The 19,159-nt window shown below is 58.7% G+C and overlaps 1 protein-coding gene across 1 annotated transcript; it reads right to left on the bottom strand.

Annotated features, from left to right (window-relative positions):
* Nucleotides 1-2,021: 2,021 nt before the first annotated feature.
* On the bottom strand, nucleotides 2,022-18,133 carry CNN1 (calponin 1). Its single transcript, XM_074935289.1, has 7 exons — nucleotides 17,978-18,133; nucleotides 5,487-5,608; nucleotides 4,868-4,934; nucleotides 4,141-4,278; nucleotides 3,382-3,492; nucleotides 2,580-2,726; nucleotides 2,022-2,361 (listed from the first exon to the last, which is right to left on the bottom strand). Exons 1-7 carry the CDS (start codon nucleotides 18,038-18,040, stop codon nucleotides 2,116-2,118), a joined length of 894 nt encoding a protein of 297 aa, XP_074791390.1. The 5' UTR covers nucleotides 18,041-18,133; the 3' UTR covers nucleotides 2,022-2,115.
* Nucleotides 18,134-19,159: the final 1,026 nt, after the last annotated feature.

Raw genomic sequence — 19,159 nt, 5'->3', positions numbered from 1 at the left:
AAAGGGGATACATCACTCCGTCTTGGAGGAAAGCCACGGCAGGGCTTGAGAGCCTTATCTCATCCTTATCATTGACGTATGCTGGAAAATGTTGAGCATTTATAGATGGCTTCTTATCTTCAAAGCACTTAAACACTCTCTGATCATCTTTAGCCTGATCAGACATTGCCAACTTGCCTGTGTCAACCCAGGCATCCTGGGAGGAGGGAAATCTGCGTAGCTGTCAGTATTATCTACGCAGCCTCCTCTGTTAAAGGGACGCCGTGGGCCTGAACCTCTGTCTGCAGTCATTGTACCCGGTCTACGCGCTTGTAAACCCGAGTGCTAGAAATCTGCGTCAGGGAGGGGAGACAAAGGTTGTTTTTCTCTTTGTTTGGCCTGTGCTTCTGACAGCGCTTTCCGTATAGAAGAAGGATGGCCCCGTGGTTAGGGTGCCGACGAGAGATGTGGGGTAGGTCCTGCCCCACCACAACCTTCTGCTGGGGCTTTGGGCAAGTCAGGTAGTTTAGTAGGCCTCAGATCCTCCATCTCTAAAATGGGGGATATTTGTGCTGAGGATTACCGTTAGGTGCTCTAATAATATGGTAAGCTGGGCCAGACAGGTACCTAACACGGGTCCCTCCACACAAGAGAGGCATGTGCGAAAAGTGGTTGCACCACAAACCGTAGCAGGGCAAAGGACTTGGATGTGACTGGCTTTGTGCAATTGACTAGATCTCCGTTTGACCTTCCCTTTTATATGCCCCATTTGGCTTCACCAGCGAAGACAAATGTCCAGGAAGCTCTTAAATAAGATTAGAAATAGGTTTAGAAGATAGATTTTTTTTTTCCTTGTTTTATTGTGCCACAGTGAGAGATTAAAAAGTGCTCATCAGCAGAAAATTACAAACTGCTGTAATATCGGTTCATAAGTCGCTTCATCTGGAGGTTTTTTTTTAAGTGTTTAGTTTGCCAGCATGCAGAGTAGGGGAAATATTCCTAGGCTTTTAAAGGCAGCCCATCTTGTAGGAAATGTAGTGGCTTATCTCAGTAGTTCACACTCTTATTTTTCCCATACATTAGCTTGTCACCAAATACTCATAACAACGTGGGCAATAGCAGAGGTGGATGGGCTGGTAACCCTTCCACGAGCTCAACAGTGTTCGTGTGCGGGGAGAAGGTTTCTCACTTAGGCTTGCAGCTGGAAAACCTGCTGACACAAAAACTTACTAGTCGAGGGTGCTGTCCTGGTGGTAGATGGAAAGTGTGTGTGTGGGGGGGTGTATATAGAGTGGGTCTCTTATATACACACACACGGAGAATCTTATTTACAGAAATGGCATCTGTCCCTTTTCAAAGCGCAGAAATGTTAGGAGAACCTTTGACAGAGAGCGGGGTGGGGGTGGGGGTGTTGTGTTTAAACTTGAACTTGCTCCCTCTCCTCCTGTACTGCTAGTCCCATCCCTCCCTCGTGTCTGCTCCGCTCAGGCCACTACTGCTAGGGGTGTTACACACCTGGGATGGCATGGGGGGCGGGGCGGGGGGAATACCTGGGCCATCAAGCAGGAAGCACTCTACCTAGAGGCACTCAGCCATCAAGCCGTGAACGCAATCGCAGTCCGGTTCATTTCACCAACCTGTTTGTTCCCCTTACTTTAGGAAAGGGGATGGGGAGTGGCAGCATTTCTAGGGCACTTCAGTGCCCAGGTTGGGCGGGGGAAAGGGTGTGAGTGTTTCAGAGCCGAGACGCTGGTGCTAATGGTGAAAAAGCACTAATGTTTATGGCTTTTCATGTCTACATCTACCTTTCCCCCCCACCCCAACTACTCCTGATTTAACTTGGCTTGCTTTATGTCACTGCATTGTCAAGTGCTAGATCATACATTTTAAGAACAACTTAAATAAAGGGGGGAATCTGACTGGGGCTGGATTTTGTTTCGAGGGTTGGGGGAGCTGGATTGGGGGACCCTCTGTGAGCTGGTTAGCGTTGGGGGGAGCAGTCAGGATTTCCTCTTATTCCTCTTTTTAAAGTAATCACTTGCTTTTTAAAAAAAAAAAAAAAAAAGTTTCTTCTCGCGCCCTGGTTGCATGTCTCTCTGTTCAGTCCAGGCCTCGGCCTCGCCCCGGCCTGGCCCCTCACTCGGAGTTGTAGAAGTTGTGTTGGCTGTGGTTGTACTCGTCCTCGCCGACCATGGGGTAGTTGGGCTGGAGGCAGTATTTGGGGTCGTAGACCTGGCGCGGCAGCCCGTACACAGTCATGCCCTGCTGTGAGGCGCCCTTGTTGCTGCCCATCTGCAGGGAGACGTTGAGGCTGTCGCAGTGTTCCATGCCCAGCATGGGCTCGAAGATCTGCCGCTTGGTCCCTGGGGCCGTCATGCCCGCCTGCAGGGAGAGGAGCGGGGTTAGTTGGACAGGAAGGGAGGCGCTGTGCAGGTGTGAAGGCTCAAGAACACCAGGAAGTGGCACCTGGAGGCTTTCCTCTCCAGACGCTAATTCTCCCCCACTGGGAATGGCAGCAGGCTGGGCTCGTGGGGGAGCCCCACGCTTCTAACTCCCCTTCCTCGCTCCCACGCCTGCTCCTTGGCTTGCGTCTCTCTTACCTGGCTTGCTCCCTTGTTGGTGCCCATTTGTAGACTGATGGTGGCCTGATCCAGGGGCTGGTCTGTGCCCAGTTTGGGGTCATAGAGATGCCGGCGGGTGCCGTACGCCGTCATGCCCTGCTGGCTGGCAAACTTGTTGGTGCCCATCTGGAAGGAGAAGCAGAGTGAAACCGAGTGCGTGGATTAGTGCTGGCTGTGTGCGGGACCCCATCTCTGCACAGAGCGCGCCTCTGCTCTTGGCATGAGGCTTTGCCACAGGGGTTGGCACCATGACGCCCAGAGAGCTGTCGCCTGAGGGGAGTGGGAGTCCCCAGCCACCCCGGGAGGTGGAAGAAGGAATTGCCGGCTCCCACACTTTGCTGCAGATTGGGAGCGGCCATTGCCCCAGGTGTCTCCTGCCCAGTCGTCGTGAAACTCTGCCTGGAGCTCACAAGGTTTCTGCTTTCTGCTCCGACGGGGAAATCTCTGGTGTCGCACAAAATGGGGCTGTTGCATGTTAGAGAAGCCCCAGCTAAGGTGGCAGAAAAGGGCCTGATGGCTCAAGTGGGCGCCTCCTGATATGGGCTGGGGTGGCTTTCCCACTCCTCTGTCTGGCTGGGTCCTGCCCACATGTCAGCGGCTCGGCAGCTGCTCAAGATGGCAGAGTAACACCAGAGGCTGTCTCAGCAGCATCAGTGGGACTACGAGCTGGCCCCCCTGGGGCTGGTTGGTTTGTTTCCTCTGGGCCCTGGGATGGTGCTAGGACCAGATCTCTGAGCTCCTGGGGCTGCCAAGGGGGCACGTGGTAGGGGGAGCCACAGACCTGCAGCCCGATAACGTTCCGTCCTTCTTTCAGCTTCTCGGGCTGGAAGCGGCGCTGATGCTTCTCGGCGTATTTGACACCCATGTTCACTTTGTTGCCTTTTGTCTTGGCCTGTGTGGGGTTGGGGGGGAAGAGCAAACAGGGTTCAGGTGGCGATGGCTGGAGGGGTAAATCTCCCTGCGCCTGCCCCCCACCGCAGAAACCCACGGCCCAGCCTGGAGTGGGGAGCCCAGCCGCCATCTTCCTCCACGCGCGGTCCCCCCGTCTCTAGCTCCCGTGTTACCAGGCACGGATTAGATTCAGAGCCAAGGCTGGTGTTGTGAGCCATGGTGGGTGGGTAAGAGGAGGAGCCCTTCCCCATGGGATTGGGAGAGAGAGGACTTCAAGCATTAATCTGTGCATCTGGGGGGGCGGGGGGCTGTGTCAGTCCCACCCATCGCTCCAGGCCAGCTAGTGCTGGCCGGCTCCGGCCCCTCATGCTGAGTGCAATCGGCAAACCAGGGGCCAATTCCTGAGTGGGTCTGGTGTGGAGCGCAGGGAGTGGCCGAGGCTGGTTCTGATCAGCAGCCATGTCTGCAACGCCCACACAGCAGGGGACTGGAAGGATGCCTGTCGCCTGTAGGGCCCGTACGCTGCGTCTCTGCCAAGGGACGACACCTCATCCCCGAAGGTCTCTTCAGGTGTCTTTGACGTGCCAGGAACCCCCAGCGGGGGGAGGGCTGGGGGCCTGGATAGCCTCGCTGGCATGGCCACACTCACCTGGCTCGCCAGGGCGATCAGGGTGGACTGCACCTGGGTGTAGTTTGTGCTCTCAAAGAGGTCGTTGGCTTCGAAAATGTCGTGTGGCTTCACGCCGTACGTGGTGATGGCCTTGATGAAGTTACCGATGTTCTCGAGCTGTGGCGGGACGGCAGGTGGTTATAGCGTGGCCAGTGTGTCCCGGGTGCTCCACCCCGCCCAAGCCCAGCACCAGACAACCACCCCCATCCAACTGTTCTCGGGATTCCTGCAGTATTACAGCAGGACTGAAAGGCTCCAACCCAATGGAGCGTCCCAGCTGAGCCTCTGCTGACCCCTCCCTGCCCCACAGAGATGCCCAGCTCCCCATGCAGGACTCCAAGTATTGTGCACAGTACAGAGGGGCCCCTGCTGCCTTGTTGTCTGATGTGACACTCTGTGCTTTCTCCTCCAAACACAGGGGCTTTTGCTTAACACGTCCATGTGCTGGTGAGGGCTCCCACCAATCGCTCCCACCATTTCTTCCCTTCCCCTGTCCACAAAGATCTCCCCGTTGGGCAACTCCCAACCTTTCCTGGGCATCTCCCAGCACGCTTAGGGAGCCTGGGACCCAAACACAGAGCTGGGGAAGAATCTCCTGACTTCTGGACTAGCTCTAGCTTCACGGATACTGTCTAGCGTGACCCTGGTGGAGGTCCTAAGCCAGGCCCCATGGCCAGGGCATCGAGAGCCCAGAGGGAGCCTTCACCTGGTGCCAGTTCTGAGTGGACTCGTTCACCTTCCTCACAGAGCCAGGCTGGAGTTTGTTGATGAGTCTGAAAGGAGAAGGGTTTTGTTTGGTACGGCGATGGCTTCACCCGTCACTGGGAGGCAGCTGTCTCTGGGGTGGGACGCAGGAGCTGTTAACCAGGGCCTACCATGCCAATCTACGGGCAGAAGAGAGGACTCCCACATCCCGCTGAAACTGGTGGTGGGCCGTAGAATGCCCCCGGGTTGAATGTGGCCGCGGCGGTAGGGCTGACGCCCCATATAGGCAGGAAACACTATGGGATCTGCAGGGACGGCACATTCGTGCTTCAGACCCTCCAGTAGCACAGCGCCCCCTAGTGCTGCAGCCCGCACTGCCGCCAACTTGGGAGCCCTTCCTGTGGCAGATGGGTTTCCCTGGGCTCTCTCTCATCCAAGGACTTGGCCAGCCCATGCTGAGGGGGACACAGGGCTGGGAGAGTAGATCTTGGGATAGGACTGGAATTGGGCCACACTCCCACCCCAAGTCTTACTGTCCCCAGGAGCCCACCCCCTCGTTGCTGGGGAGCCGCCCACCCCCAGCAGGGCAGGACGCCCCCTCTCCCCCGAAGGCTCCTCACTTGCACAGGATGACGCCATCCTTCAGCCCCTCCATGAAGTTGTCTCCAAGGCGCTCCCCCGTCATGTCCTCGATCCACAGCCGCAGCTCCTGCTCCCGCTGGGGGTCGTACTTCTGGGCCAGCTGTAATGGAGCCAGAGGGCATTGGGCATTGGGCATGGCTGAGCTGCAGTGTGCCAGGCTGCTGGGTGACGGCGGAACCGTGTGAGCAGCAACCCGGGTAACACCAGTGCCGACCTTGCCTTGTTTGAGGCAATCCCCCGTTGGCATCGGGCCCTGCCCTGGCATTCTGCTGGGCCCATTAGCAAGTGTCCCCCATTGCTGATCTCAGTCCTCTGCACAGTGCAGGCCAATATCTCCACCACCTGCCTGGGGCGGACCCTGAGAACACCCAGAGTCTGGTTTGGGTACAAATACTCCTACGTATCAGGGTAGATTTCAAGGCCAGAAGGGGCTGCCCGGCCCTCCTGGGTAGTGCGGGCCGGAGAACTTTCCCCTGTGCTCCCAGCATCCCGTGGGGGTGAGCTTCAGTCTCTCTGAGAAAGACCCGGCTCTGATTCGAAGGCTCTGAGTGCTGGAGAATCCAGCCCGGTCCCTCCAGGTAGCTGCACTGATGGTTAATCGCCACCCTCGGGCAAAATCTGCCCCTTCAGCTTCCAGCCCTTGGATCAGGTTCTGCCCTGGTCTGCCAGTGCCAAGAACCTTTTCTTCCCTGTGTGGGGACTGCTAGGGAATTCAGAACCTGCTTAGCCAGCCCCCATCACCCGGGCATCAGGGCACCTCACAGTCTATAATGTATTTATCCTCCCAACCTCCCAGGCGGCAGGGCAGTGCTGTTATTTCTGTTGTGCAGCTGCGGAAACCGAGGCAAAGAGCAGCTAAGTGACTTGCCTATGGTCTCACGGAGCATCTAGCAGAACAGGCCGCAGGCTAGTGCTGTAACCACTGGACTGTCCTGCCGCTGTGCCCTTGGGCTCTCACAAACTTCTTCCAGTATTTATTTAAACCCACTGTTGCTGCTGGGAGAGGGAGCTTGTTTGCTAGAATGGGACCATCTCAGATCTGCTTAATAGGGATCAGTTTGTGGACCATTCACCCTCGTGTGAGCCCCCCATCTCCCATCCCATTGGCTCGTGAATGATATCTCCATGGCAACCCCAGCAACTGGTTTCCCGGGAAAGAAACGCTAGCATGTTGTTGAATTACATGGGTGATGAAAATGATCAGGGCCCTGGGAAAAAAGATCTCCCACTTGAAGAGAGACTGTAACGATTGGAATTGTTTCCCTTAGAGAGGAGGTGAATAAGAGAAGACACGATAAAAATATATAAGATAATGACTGGGCTAGAGAAGGGGGAGCGGGATGGAGTTTCTGATCTCTCTGTCTCACCGCACGAGAACAAGGGGACAGGCATATGAAGGTAGCCAATTAGAAACAAGTGAAATCCTTTTCACTTCATGCGGAACTCCATACCACAGGAGGGAAAGAACTTAGCAAGATTCAAAGAAGGACTGGATGTTTCTGTGGATAACCAAACTAACCACAGTTAGAGTAGCCAATAGCTTTGGACGGGATATAAAACCTCAGGCTTAAGCCAATGTCTAACTCTTGGGGGCAGAATACCCCATATCTGTGCAAGTCTTGCGTCTTCCTTGGTGCTGAGACAGGCTCCTAGGCTACATGGACCCCGGTCTGGTCCAGTCTGGTGACCCATGTTGTTCCGGGGACAGTTACATACTTTAGCGGCTTTTAATAGCATCTGGAAATGAGCAGTCGGCCCCAGCTAACTGGCCAATTTGCTATTGAGTAGCCCCCAGTTTGGGAGCCCATCTCCTGGAATATGCACCCCCAAAAGAGGGGAAGCGCCAACAGAACAAAGTAATTTTCCTGTGGATGGATGCTCTCCTGCAGTGGAACTACCCAGCTGTATCCCCCGCCCAGACAGGGGAGGCAGGTCTGCCCGGAGGCAGGTTAGTTTTGTGGTTACCGAACCGGCCACAGACTCCCTGTGTGACCTGGGGCAAGTCACTGTGTCTCTCTGGGCTCAGTTCCCCAGCTGTGAAATGCAGAGGATGATCTTTGTCTCTTTGGGGCAGGGACTCTCGCTCCTGGGTCTGTGCAGCACCTGGCGCGCGGTGCCCTGATCTCAGCTGGGACCTCTAGGGGCGACTGCCATACAAATACTAGCACCAGCTGGGCTCTGTTCTACACCAGCCCTGCAGATTGCAGCGTCTGAAGGGGCAGAAAGTGCCCCAGGCTGAGTGGATGGGGTCTAGGTAACCCCCGTACCCTTTTCTCTTGTAAAATGGAGCCCATCTGCCACGGCTTCTGTACTGGCCCCAAACCTGCCAGGGAAAAAAGATTTCCAGAGCCAAACCTCTTTATTTGGAAATGTGTTTCTGCACCAAGTCCCTGTGCTCCTTCTAAGGGCCATCTGCACCCCCAAAGCAGCCATCAGTGTCCCCCTATGACCTCAGAAATTCCTAGATCCTGTTCTCCTGGGAATCCCATGCTTGAATGACAGGAGACAGCTCTGACATGTTTATGATTCATCTCTGCCAAAGTCCCTGCCCTGGGGCAAGTCTCACGCTAGCTGCCAGGAAAGGAGCTAGAGGGATTCATTCGTTGAGGCTGGGGCTGTGGCTCGCAAAGGGAAACAGAGTTCCCGACCAGTGCTTTGTGGCCCCCTCCTCCCCCCCTCCCCGACTCAGCATGGCCTCATAACAGTGAAACTCCCCAGGAGTTCTGGAGCATCCTGAGTCTAGGGACTGCACTTCCCTGACTGCTGAAATGCAGCCACCTCTGGGGTGGAAAGCGGCAGCTGGTTCACCGCTGATGGAAAGAACTCTTCCTTCCTTGTGTTAGTCCATTGACTCTAGAGTGACACCACGAATATATTTGGCCCCCTATCCAGAAAATAACAAGAGGCAGACAGTAATGCTCACTGCTGGCATTTTGCCCAGGGCTCCAGGGTTCAAGGCCCCCGGGTCTGGCACTTTTTGCGGCATGAGTACAGGGAGGTGAGGCTGCTGGTTTTATGGCTTTCGGGGCTGCAAAGTCACCGTCCTGCCAGCTGTGTGGTCATTAGCGCTCCCCTGGCTGGGGTCTGCGGGGGACAGTGTGCAGAACCCCTGCCCTGCCTGCCTGCAATTAGGAAGCATTCACGTGAGGGCTCACCAGTCCCTGGCTGAGCCCGGTCCGGAGTGAGTGCCCGCCTCGTGTATGGTGAAACTGACTGATAGGAGCCAAATTAGTGCCAGTGATAAGTGTCTCTTTGGGGGGTGGCCTCCTGGGTTGCTGAGACCTGGGCAACTCATGTCACCAAATGGCGATCATCCCTGCTGCACCAGGCTCAGGTCGGAACCGGAGCCCTAGAGCTGAATGGGGGGACAGTGGCTGGAGGGCCTGGAACTGCTTTTCCAGCAACCTTTGAGAAGGGCTGTTAGCAGAGGTCCAGTTGGAGGCCTAGTAAATCAGAACCTGAACCAGTCAGGACTCCTGGGTTCCAACCCCAGCTCTGGGTGGGGCTGGGGTCTGATAGAGCAGGGGGTGGGCCTGGAGTCAGGAGTCCTGGGTTCTATCCCCATCTCTGGGGGGGAGTGGGGTCTAGGGGTTAGAGCAAGAGGGGCTGGGAGCTGGACGCCCGGGTTCTATCCCCATCTCTGGGAGAGGAGTGGGGTCTAGTGGTTGTGTTGGGTGGGGTGGGGCGGGGAGGGGATTAGGAGTCAAGACATCTGATGAATCATTTCACTTCTCGTGTGTTTTGTTTCCCATCCCTCACTCAGATTTTCTGTACCACCTTGGCCCATGGCCCCCCAGGGCTGCTGCTGCTTCTCCATCGTGCCCAATGCCAGCGCCCCCTTGGGGGATGGACGCAAGCCTCAGCCTGCGTCTTGCCTCTTGGGCAGTGCTGCACATGGTGGCCCAAATCCCCTCCTGAACCCTGCCCATTAGCCGTGAACACTGGGATTGTGATTTCCCCCATCGCCTGCCTGCACATCGGATCGGGCCCAGCCTCGTCCGTCCCCTTTGCTGAGGTCCACCTGTGGGAGCTAACAGGGCAGGGAAGTTGTTCCTTGTATTTGGTTGAAAAATACCTGCTCTAGTTAACCGGCAGCATAAAAAGCCTGATCACTCCACCCTCGGCATCAGAGGCTTTAGCCCCACCTCCACGGACCCTCTTTTCCAGGTTGAACCCTCCCTGTTTAAAGTTGGCCCAATGGAGCATAGCCTCTCCCTGAGGAAGGAGGGGGCATGTGTCTCTAATGTGCTTTGAGATGCAAAGCTGTATTAGAGTAGGACCGCCCTTATTCCACTGGTGTACAGGAGCCATAAGGCAGGGCACTGCCCAAAGGTCCCAGCCAGGCAGCCTGTCCGTTTTGATTTCCTGGGTATCTCAGTCCTTCTGCGTCCTGCCAGCTCTCACAGCAGACAGCTTCCAAACTCCCCGCCTTACCCTGCGCAGACCTGGGTCCTGTTCATACCGACCTGACCCTGGCCAGCAGAGAAGCACGTTGCCCACTGTGTGGATGGGGAAACTGAGGCAAAAAGGGAGGCGGTTGCCCGAGAGGGGGTGGGAATGCTGGGATAATCCCACTCTGTGTGGTGTGGAGCCAGTGGGCATACAGCTGGGGCAGTGGCAGCCGTTCCTGGCTCCCGGGCCCTGCCCACCGCGGTGTGAGCCCAGCAGAAGGTTCCAGCCCTGAGGCTGACCAGTCCCTTGCGTCTAATGGACAAGCCAGCCTGGGCAGGGGCTGCTGGGAAATAGCATGTTCCAGGAGTCGGCACCTGCCAGAGCCCAGGCTGGCCCGTACAGGGTGCTGTGACAGTATTCCTCCCCCCGCCCCAGTGAGCGCTCACATTCCTAGGGCCCGGCCTGTCTCCTCGCTCCAGCCCACCCGTGCCAGGGCCGTCTGCCAACCCAAACAGGCAGCAGCCCCTGCAGGAAGAATTCACCAAACTTGGGAGAAAAATGGGGCCATGCCTGTCCCAGATCCTCATGGATTTATCCCTGGCCGAGGTGCTGGAGGGGATATTTCAGAGTGTGAGAGAAGGCAGAACCCTGGCCGTGGCCCATGGAGCTAGCTGGGCTATGGCCGGGGCAGTGCTGAGGTGATGCTGAGCTCCATGCACGAGGAATTTGCTCGTCTCCCCTCTCTGGGGACCCAGATGGGACCTAGGCTTCAATTAATCGCAGGGTTATGATCAGAAGGCCAGTTCCAGGGGCGTGGCTGGCTCAGGAATGGAGCACGGGGCCTTTGAGCTCTAGGGGGCGCCAGCTCAACCCAGCCCCAGGGTGGCGGGGGCAGGGAATGGGACACGGAGGGGGCCTTTCCCTGATCTGCTCCCAGGTTGGGGGACTGGCTGGCTCAGAGACCTGGGGAGTGGGACATGGGGCTTTTCCCCTATAGGGGGTGCCAGCTCCCATCCAGCCCCAGGGCAGGCCGCTGACTGGCCCACGGGGGCAGGGAATGGAGCATGCAGCTTTGTTACTGAGCTGGTTCTGATCCAGCTGGGGGGGCTAGTGACAGAGTCGTCTGCAGTCAGTGGCTGATCAGAGGCCTCTATGAAATGAGTTTGGTGGGTCTTAGCCCAGTTCCTAGGGACAGTGGGTGTTAAATTTTGCCCCAGTTGGCTCTGAGGTCAAGCTCTGAAAGGGCCATGAGGATAAAACTCCCCTCTTCCCCTCGTGAGGATTTCTGCAGGCTGGGGTGCCCCTGTGCTGGCCCTAAACACTGCATTCCCAGCATCCCGAGAGTGTGGAGCCCACACCAGCACCTCTGGAGTGATCCCACCGCACCAACCATGCCCCCCTGGGAAGGGGAGAGAACTGCCTCCAGCACGACGTCCAGCAACCTCACCCTAGCAAACCTCCCTGCAATCGCCTATCCAACCTGGCCGCCGACCCTACCCTAACAAACCGACCTGCAGCCCTCAACCTGGCCGCCGACCCTACCCTAACAAACCGACCTGCACCCCCCAACCTGGCCGCCGACCCTCCCCTAACAAACCGACCCGCACCCCTCAACCTGGCCGCCGACCCTCCCCTGACAAACCGACCCGCAGCCCCCAACCTGGCCGCCGACCATCCCCTGACAAACCGACCCGCACCCCCCAACCTGGCCGCCGACCCTCCCCTAACAAACCGACCCGCACCCCTCAACCTGGCCGCCGACCCTACCCTAACAAACCGACCCGCAGCCCTCAACCTGGCCGCCGACCCTCCCCTAACAAACCGACCCGCACCCCCCAACCTGGCCGCCGACCCTCCCCTAACAAACCGACCCGCACCCCTCAACCTGGCCGCCGACCCTCCCCTAACAAACCGACCCGCACCCCTCAACCTGGCCGCCGACCCTCCCCTAAGAAACCGACCCGCACCCCCCAACCTGGCCGCCGACCCTCCCCTAACAAACCGACCCGCACCCCTCAACCTGGCCGCCGACCCTCCCCTAACAAACCGACCCGCACCCCTCAACCTGGCCGCCGACCCTCCCCTGACAAACCGACCCGCAGCCCCCAACCTGGCCGCCGACCCTCCCCTGACAAACCGACCCGCACCCCCCAACCTGGCCGCCGACCCTCCCCTGACAAACCGACCCGCACCCCTCAACCTGGCCGCCGACCCTCCCCTGACAAACCGACCCGCACCCCTCAACCTGGCCGCCGACCCTCCCCTGACAAACCGACCCGCACCCCTCAACCTGGCCGCCGACCCTACCCTGACAAACCGACCCGCACCCCTCAACCTGGCCGCCGACCCTCCCCTGACAAACCGACCCGCACCCCCCAACCTGGCCGCCGACCCTCCCCTGACAAACCGACCCGCACCCCCCAACCTGGCCGCCGACCCTCCCCTGACAAACCGACCCGCACCCCCCAACCTGGCCGCCGACCCTACCCTGACAAACCGACCTGCACCCCCCAACCTGGCCGCTGACCCTCCCCTAACAAGCCAATCTGCACAAAGCCCCTGCCCACAAGCGGGCCCGCAGCCCTGCAATAACAAACCTGCAGGTGCACAGTTAATGATTTTTGGGGGGGAGGGGGCAGCATTCATGGTATTCTTGCCCCCCTTGTATGTGTCCCCCATTGGTTGCTGTAGCAGTTGCGGGCTTGGGTGACACTTTTGGGAGGAGGGATTGTCACTGGGGCTAGTGCTTAGAAGAGGGCGGGAGGGCCGGGGGGTGGGGAACTGGGAGTCAGCTGGGTTCCTTCCTCAGCTCTGGGAGGGAGCAGGGGCGAGCGGGAGCCAGGACTCCTGGGTTCTAGCCCCAGCCCTGGGAGGGGAGCAGGGTCTAGTGGTTAGAGTGGAGGGGGTCGCCAGAACTCCTGGGTTCTGTTCCCAGCTCCAGGGAAAGACTGGGATTTAGTGGTTGGGGGAGGGGGCCAGGAGTCAGGATTCTGGGTTCTACTTTCAGCACAGACTCTGTATAGCCTTGGGGAAGAAATTACTTTGGCTCCCTGTGACTCAGTTTCCCTATGTATAAAATGGGTCTAACTCAGCTCACCCTGCCGGCACCCTGGTGGGGAGGGAGGACAGAGAGAGTTCAGGCCTCGATCTCTTTGCTGGGATGGCAGCAAGGGGCCCAGTTAGTGTCAGCTCCAGCGGTGGTTTCTGGGATGGGACCTCCCTCTCCCACTGGCCGCCGGGCTGAGATCCAGCAAAACTCCTTTCCCCTGAGGCCTCGAAGCAGGAGTTCCATCGCTGGGAACACCTACTGCCCCTTGCCAGCCTGGCTGCGATGCCAGCTGCTGTAGGAAGTCCCTGCATGCCCAGCCAGTCATGCCAGTCCCCTGCTCTTCTGCCTCCCCAGCAGCCTCCTGACCCACCTGCCTCCTCCCTGGGCGCCCTGCAGGGCAGGTAGCTGGGACCTGGTATAACTCAAATGATCCCAGCTGCAGCCTCCCCTCCCAGGGCTGGGGATAGAACCCAGGAGTCCTGGCTCCCAGGCCCCGCCCTCCCCCCGCTCTAACTCCTAGGCCCTGCTCCCCTCCTTGGATGGAAGGAATAGGCCCCTTTCACCTTCCCGAGGGCTGTTGATCCCTGATCGGCCATTACCTCCGGCCAGCCATGCACAGCCTGCTTGGGAATTGGTACTGTTCCAAACCAGGGCCCTCCTCCCCTCTGCACCATGGGAAGGAAACTGAGTCCCTCCCAGAGCTCAGTTCCAGCTCTGTGGCCCCATGGCCCCTCTGCTGAGCCAGCTGACCCACCCCCACTCCTCCCTGGGGGGTACCAACAAGCAGGTTCCACTGTCTGGCGGGAGGGTGCGGAGGACAGAGGGAGCAGCCAGAGAAGGGCCTGGGGCATTGGCCCCTCTCCCCCCCCCCCCGAGTGTCTTGAGGTGTTCCCACCCAGGGGAGCGCCTGAGAGGGACAAGGACTGGGGTCACTCTGGGTTCGCCACCGGTGCCGGCTGGGCCTGGCCCGGAGCACCCTCCCTGCTCCCCCAGGACGGCTGGTTGATTTTGTCTCCATCGCAGGGCGGATGCAATCTGGGGGGGATAGTGGGGGATCCCAGGCCCATGTCCTGGGAGGGGTCTCGGCTGCCCAGGACTGATCCCCCTCGTCCGGCTCTGACAGCTGGCACGAGCAAGCAGCTGGGGGGGAGGGGGGGCGGTGTCTCCATCTCTAAGGCCTGGGGTGTCTCCCCCACCTGGGACCTCTCAGCGCAGACAGCCTGCTGCCTGCACCCCGGCGGCTTTATAAAGCAAACCATGCCTTATATAGAGCCGCCCGCTCCTGGGCCTGGCTGCGAAGAATCCCCAAAGCCAACCATATATGGCCAGCATGCCGCCGGGCCGCCGTGCACAGAGCAGGCTGGCCAGAAAGGTAGCCGAAGAATTCAAAGCAGGGGGAGCCCTAGACAAGGGCTGGGGGTTCTGGCTGGCTTGTAATCACTGACCATGGACGCTGGGGGGGCTAGCCCTGCCCCCCAGCTCTGGATCTGGGGCAAGGGGGGCCCCTGAGGGGAGCAGAGCATCAAAGCAGGGTGACCACCCACCCCGGACACGTGGGGGTCACTGATCAGCAGTAGCGGTTAGTAGTGGGATGTGGGGAGGTGTATGTGTTTAACCCTTGCTGGGCCCCAGCCGGGAGCCCCCAGAGCACCCAAAGGAGCCCAGCTCTAGAGCTGTTTTCAGCACCCAGGAAAGATTTTCCTTCCCATGATGCATCTGCGTCCCCTGGGGGTGTGAGGGACGCAGAGAACTGGGGATGGGGCCGGGGGAGCCCTGCCTCGTCTCACGGGTGGAAGAGCCGAGCGGCAGGAAACCAGGAGGTGACCCTGAAACCCTGAATGCCGGGTCCAGGGAGCCCCTCAGGAGTAGGGCCAGGGCCTGAGACCAGGGAGCCCGGGTCCCCCAGCATTGTTACAGAATGTCCCCCCCTTCACAGGGGAGGCCCCCCTGGTGGGGGAGGGGTGCAGATCCATGTTAATTTGGGGGAGCAGCAGGTGGCCGAGGCCGACCTCCCCTGCCGTTCGGAGTTCCTGCAAGACGGAGATTGGGGTGGGTGGGTCCTTTCACTTAATGGCTGGGGTGAGTGGAAGCGTCCCCTGGCACTACCTCTGCAGCCCGGGGTTTGCTGCGGGGACCTGAGGCCTGACTTTCCCTCTCCGTGGTTGTTGGCTGCTCCCCACCTCAGAGGTGGCTGCGTTTTGGCGGTGCTGTGTGTGTAGGAGGCCCCCAAAGTGCACTGGGCTCCTTTGGGGTAAAAAGCTTTCTGGGAATGTATAATACTGGGGAGTGGTGACAGTTTCGGGGTGACGTCCCAGGTCCCCTCACCCTCACCCGGCTCCCCAGTGTCATCGAAGCAAAGGGAGAGGAGCCCCCAGCACTTCCTCTTGGCTCCAGTAGGAAATAACACATGCTCTAAGCTAGTTAGGCCTCAGGTATCCTACACCCCTCATCCTGGTATCTGGGCAGCCCTCTGCCCCCCCGCTCCACCTAGTGCTTTCCTGTCCTGATCTGGGGACCCTACTGGATTAGGATCACACGCAGCACTTCAGCATAAAAGCCATTACTCCCATTTTACAGACAGGGAAACTGAGACACAGAGAGGAAAAGGCCATAGAGGGGAGTCAGTGTGAGATCTGGGACTAGAACCCAGAAGTCCTGACTCCCAGTCCCCTGCTTTAACCACTAGACCCCACTCCCTGAGCTGGAGCAGCACTTGGCTGTATCAGTCTCGTGTCTCATACCAGCTACGTCCTGGCTGAATCCTGACTGGGGCGGCGGGAGTGGGGTGGTGGGGTACATGTTCCTGAGCAAGGGGCCGGGGCTGGGGGAGATGTTCCTGAGTGAGGGGCTGGCGGGGGAGATATTCCCAGCTGAGTCCTGAAAAGGGCCAGGGAGCCAGCGAGGCAGAGGGGCGCAGGGAGATTGCAGCTGAAGCTGCAAAGGAGAAGGCTCTCACACCAGCAGCAGGGAGAGCTCAGGGACAAGGCTGTGAGGCCAGAGGGGCAAAGCCATAGTGAGCTCTACAACTGGGGAGGGCAGGTGGGGCCAGCATCTCGAGCTGGGGGAGGGGAGATGTGGTCACTCTTTCTCAGGCATGTGGGGAGGAAGGTAGCCAGAGTGGGAGGTGGGCAGGAAAGAGGGGGGTGGGATCTAGGGAGCTGGGGGCTGCCATTCCTAGGCCAGAGGGGATGGGGCTCTTGGGAGGGCTGTAGCTCAAGCCAGAGGGGCTGTGGGGCTGGAGGGATTTAGGTACCATCTGTATCCCAAGGGATGGAGAACCCTGGGCCCCCAGTCCTGGCTGGGGGCAGAGACAGCTCCCCTCTCTAGACGCCATAGGCCGGGGTGGGGGGGCATGCTTTAATCATCTTCTCTGGCTCTCGCCTAGCACTTTCCACTGTAGCCGTCACTGTGTTTACCAAGGAGCGCACGAGCATTGTCCCCACTGTACAGGTGGGGAAACTGAGGCACAGGAGGGCAAAGTGACTTGCCCAAACTCACCCAGCAGGCCCGTGGCAGAGCCGAGAATAGGACCCAGGCCACTGCTGTGTGCTGGCCAGCAGGGGCCTGTGTCTGGTCAGTGGGGGTGGGGGTCTCATGTCTCAGCCCTGCGCTGTTCAGCCTGGACTAATGCCCCCACACACCACAGGGAAAGTTGGAGGGAAGAGCGCTGAGCCTGGGGATGGATAGTTGGGGGGAATCCCTGGCTCTCCCCTCCACCACGGTAAATGCCTAGTGCTTTTGCAGGGGCGTGTTGGGAGCAAGTGGGGCTCTGGTGTGTCTCCCCCCCCACCCAGGGACATCAGGCTCCAAAGGGGGCGTGGAAGCCTGAGCAGTTTGCCGGGGGGGGGGGAATCCAGCTTGGAATAAGGCAGGTTCCCCCCAATGCAGAGAAGAGGGCTGCTCCCACAATCTGCTTTGGGCACCCTGTCAGAGGGGGGGTGGGGACGAGGTGGGGAGGATTGTCTCCAGGTCTGGCTAGCCCTGGCGGTGGCACCGTAGCCCTGATCTCTGCCACACACCCCCCACCCCAGTTCAGCCCTTTGCCAGGCTTGAGGGGCAGCGCTGCGTTCCACACCTGTCCTGCTACCCTGTCGTCATTCATGTTTATTAGGTGTATTACGGTAGCACCCAGGAGCCCCAGCCGTGGCCTGGGGCCCCACTGTGCTAGGCGTGGTACTTTATTTATTAGGTGTATTATGGTAGCACCAAGGAACCCCAGTCATGGTCTGGGACCCCACTGTGCAAGGCACTGTACAAACACACCCTCCTGGCTCCTTCTGGGCCATTTCCCTGCTTCCCCTCCGCCCAGCTATTTTCGAGACTCTTCTACAATAGGGCTCTCCCAGCCCACGGGGGGCACACCCAACGCCCTCCCCTGCCCGCCTGTAACCCTTTAGGTCACGCTCCCTGGGCTAAGCCCCTGTTCTGCCCAGCTGCTGAAGGCCGCTTTGTTTGCTTTGGGGGGCTTGGTGAGGGGTGCTCCTTAAATCCTGTTCCCCCAGCAGCCCACCAGATCTTGGTTCCTTTGCTCCCTGCTCTAAGCCATGGTTGCTGATTCAGCTGGGCGGCGAGTGCGTAGATGGGGACGCTCAGGAAGGGTCAGTTTGGTCTTTCCCCATTATCCAGCCTTCCCAGGGCAGCTGAGCTATCGGGGCAGAGAGAATCTTCTGGCTGGGATTGTACGAGTTATGAGATCAGACCCATGGGCCCATCCAGCACGGTGCCGCCCCATCCCTGCCACCCTGGGTCATACTAATGGACCCATCCACCACCGGCCCTTTCCAAGGTGTTCCACCGTCACAAAACCCCTAGCTCTGCGACCCTCTCCCACCGAGAACCAACTCCTTCCTGACCCCCAGCCAGTGATCAGCATCAGCCCTGAAGCCTGAGGATGGCTCGTCCTTGGGAGCAGCCGGGCCCATCCGTCAAGGTAGTATTGTCCCACAAAGCGTGGTCCCACATCCCAAGCTGCCACTGGCCCCCATCCTGAGCCACCCTGGCGTTTTGGGGGCGATCCCCCCCCCTTACCTTGTTCTTGACCTCCGCTGACAGCCCGTAGGCCGGTCCCCGGTTGAAGTGTGCGGTGGACATCCTGCCTCTGTCGCCTCCGGCCTCGCTGGAGATGGGAGCCCTGCTCGGTGCCCTGTGAGCCTCTGCCTCTTCCTCGCTTTCCCTGCAACTTTTTAAAACTCTTTGCTCTCCGGCTCTTCCCCCTCCGCATGTCCGAGGGGGAGCCCTTCCCATTGGCCGGCCAGCCCGGCCAATCGCTGCCCACTGGGGACCCTGATGTCAGCCTGTTGGTATTAAGAAAGGATGGAGTCATTTTTTCCACCTTGGGGGCAACTGGGGCGGACGCTGCAAATATTTAGAGAACGCTGCGATTTATCACAGACGGGCAGAGTGCCGGAGGGCTGCCGCTCTCCCCACCAGTGTTACGCTCGCTCCGCTCCCGATCTCTGCCACTTCCACGCGCTCCTCTCCCCAGCCCTCTTGCTCCCCGGCGCTCTCGGCCCTCCTCGGCTTGTGCTGGTCTCTCGCACGGCATCTTCTCGGGCCAGACCCCTCGGCCCTCCTCTTTCACGGCACGCTGCGCTTTTCACGCTTTGCAACCCAAAAGGAAAGGGTAGGGGAAAACCTTTCCCGGTACCCCGACGTTTTCAAAATGGAGCCAGTGGGTGTCCGGTCCTTCCCTGCCAGTTCCTCTGGCCTTCCCATCGGCTCTTGATTTTGGACTCACCTTCACTTTGGCAGACGTTCCTCTGGATTTAAGATTTTTCCCCCCATCAGGAATTTGTATAAACTATCCGAGTATGATTTAAAAACCCCGTCCGCTCCTTTGAAACAGCTGTGGAATCGATCAAATTCCAGATCCTCCCAGAGGCCACATGTGCAGATACCTCTCTGAGTAGAGAAGGGCATTGCAAATCCAGGCAGCCCCCAGTGGCATGAAGTTGGTTGTTAATTATTAGTGTTTATTAATGATTAATAATAATGAGGCTGCCTGGCTGGCACCTAAACTGCTGTAGTTAACAGATGAACAGGTAGATGGGCATGAAGGAAGGATGGGTTAAATTTTCTGCTCTGACACAGACTACCTGTAGGATCTTGGTCAAGTCACTTAGTCGCTCTGTGCCTCAGTTTCCCCATCCATACTGGGAATAATTGCCCTGCTTTACAGGGATGCTGTGAGGAGAAATACATTAAAGATTG

This window comes from Natator depressus, chromosome 20 (assembly GCF_965152275.1).
Source record: "Natator depressus isolate rNatDep1 chromosome 20, rNatDep2.hap1, whole genome shotgun sequence".
NCBI lineage: Eukaryota > Metazoa > Chordata > Testudines > Cheloniidae > Natator > Natator depressus.
Note: the sequence above shows the minus strand (reverse complement) of the source record. Positions and strands in the feature narration are given on the sequence as shown.

What these genes read in the sequence shown, in the direction of transcription:
- CNN1 (XM_074935289.1), bottom strand. Translation starts at nt 18,040, where the DNA reads ATGTCCACCGCACACTTCAACCGGGGACCGGCCTACGGGCTGTCAGCG. An exon ending in CAGCGGAGGTCAAGAACAAG is followed by an intron (nt 5,609 to 17,977) that starts GTAAGGGGGGGG and finishes GCTCCATTACAG; the next exon opens with CTGGCCCAGAAGTACGACCC. An exon ending in CCACTCAGAACTGGCACCAG is followed by an intron (nt 4,279 to 4,867) that starts GTGAAGGCTCCC and finishes GTCCCGCCACAG; the next exon opens with CTCGAGAACATCGGTAACTT.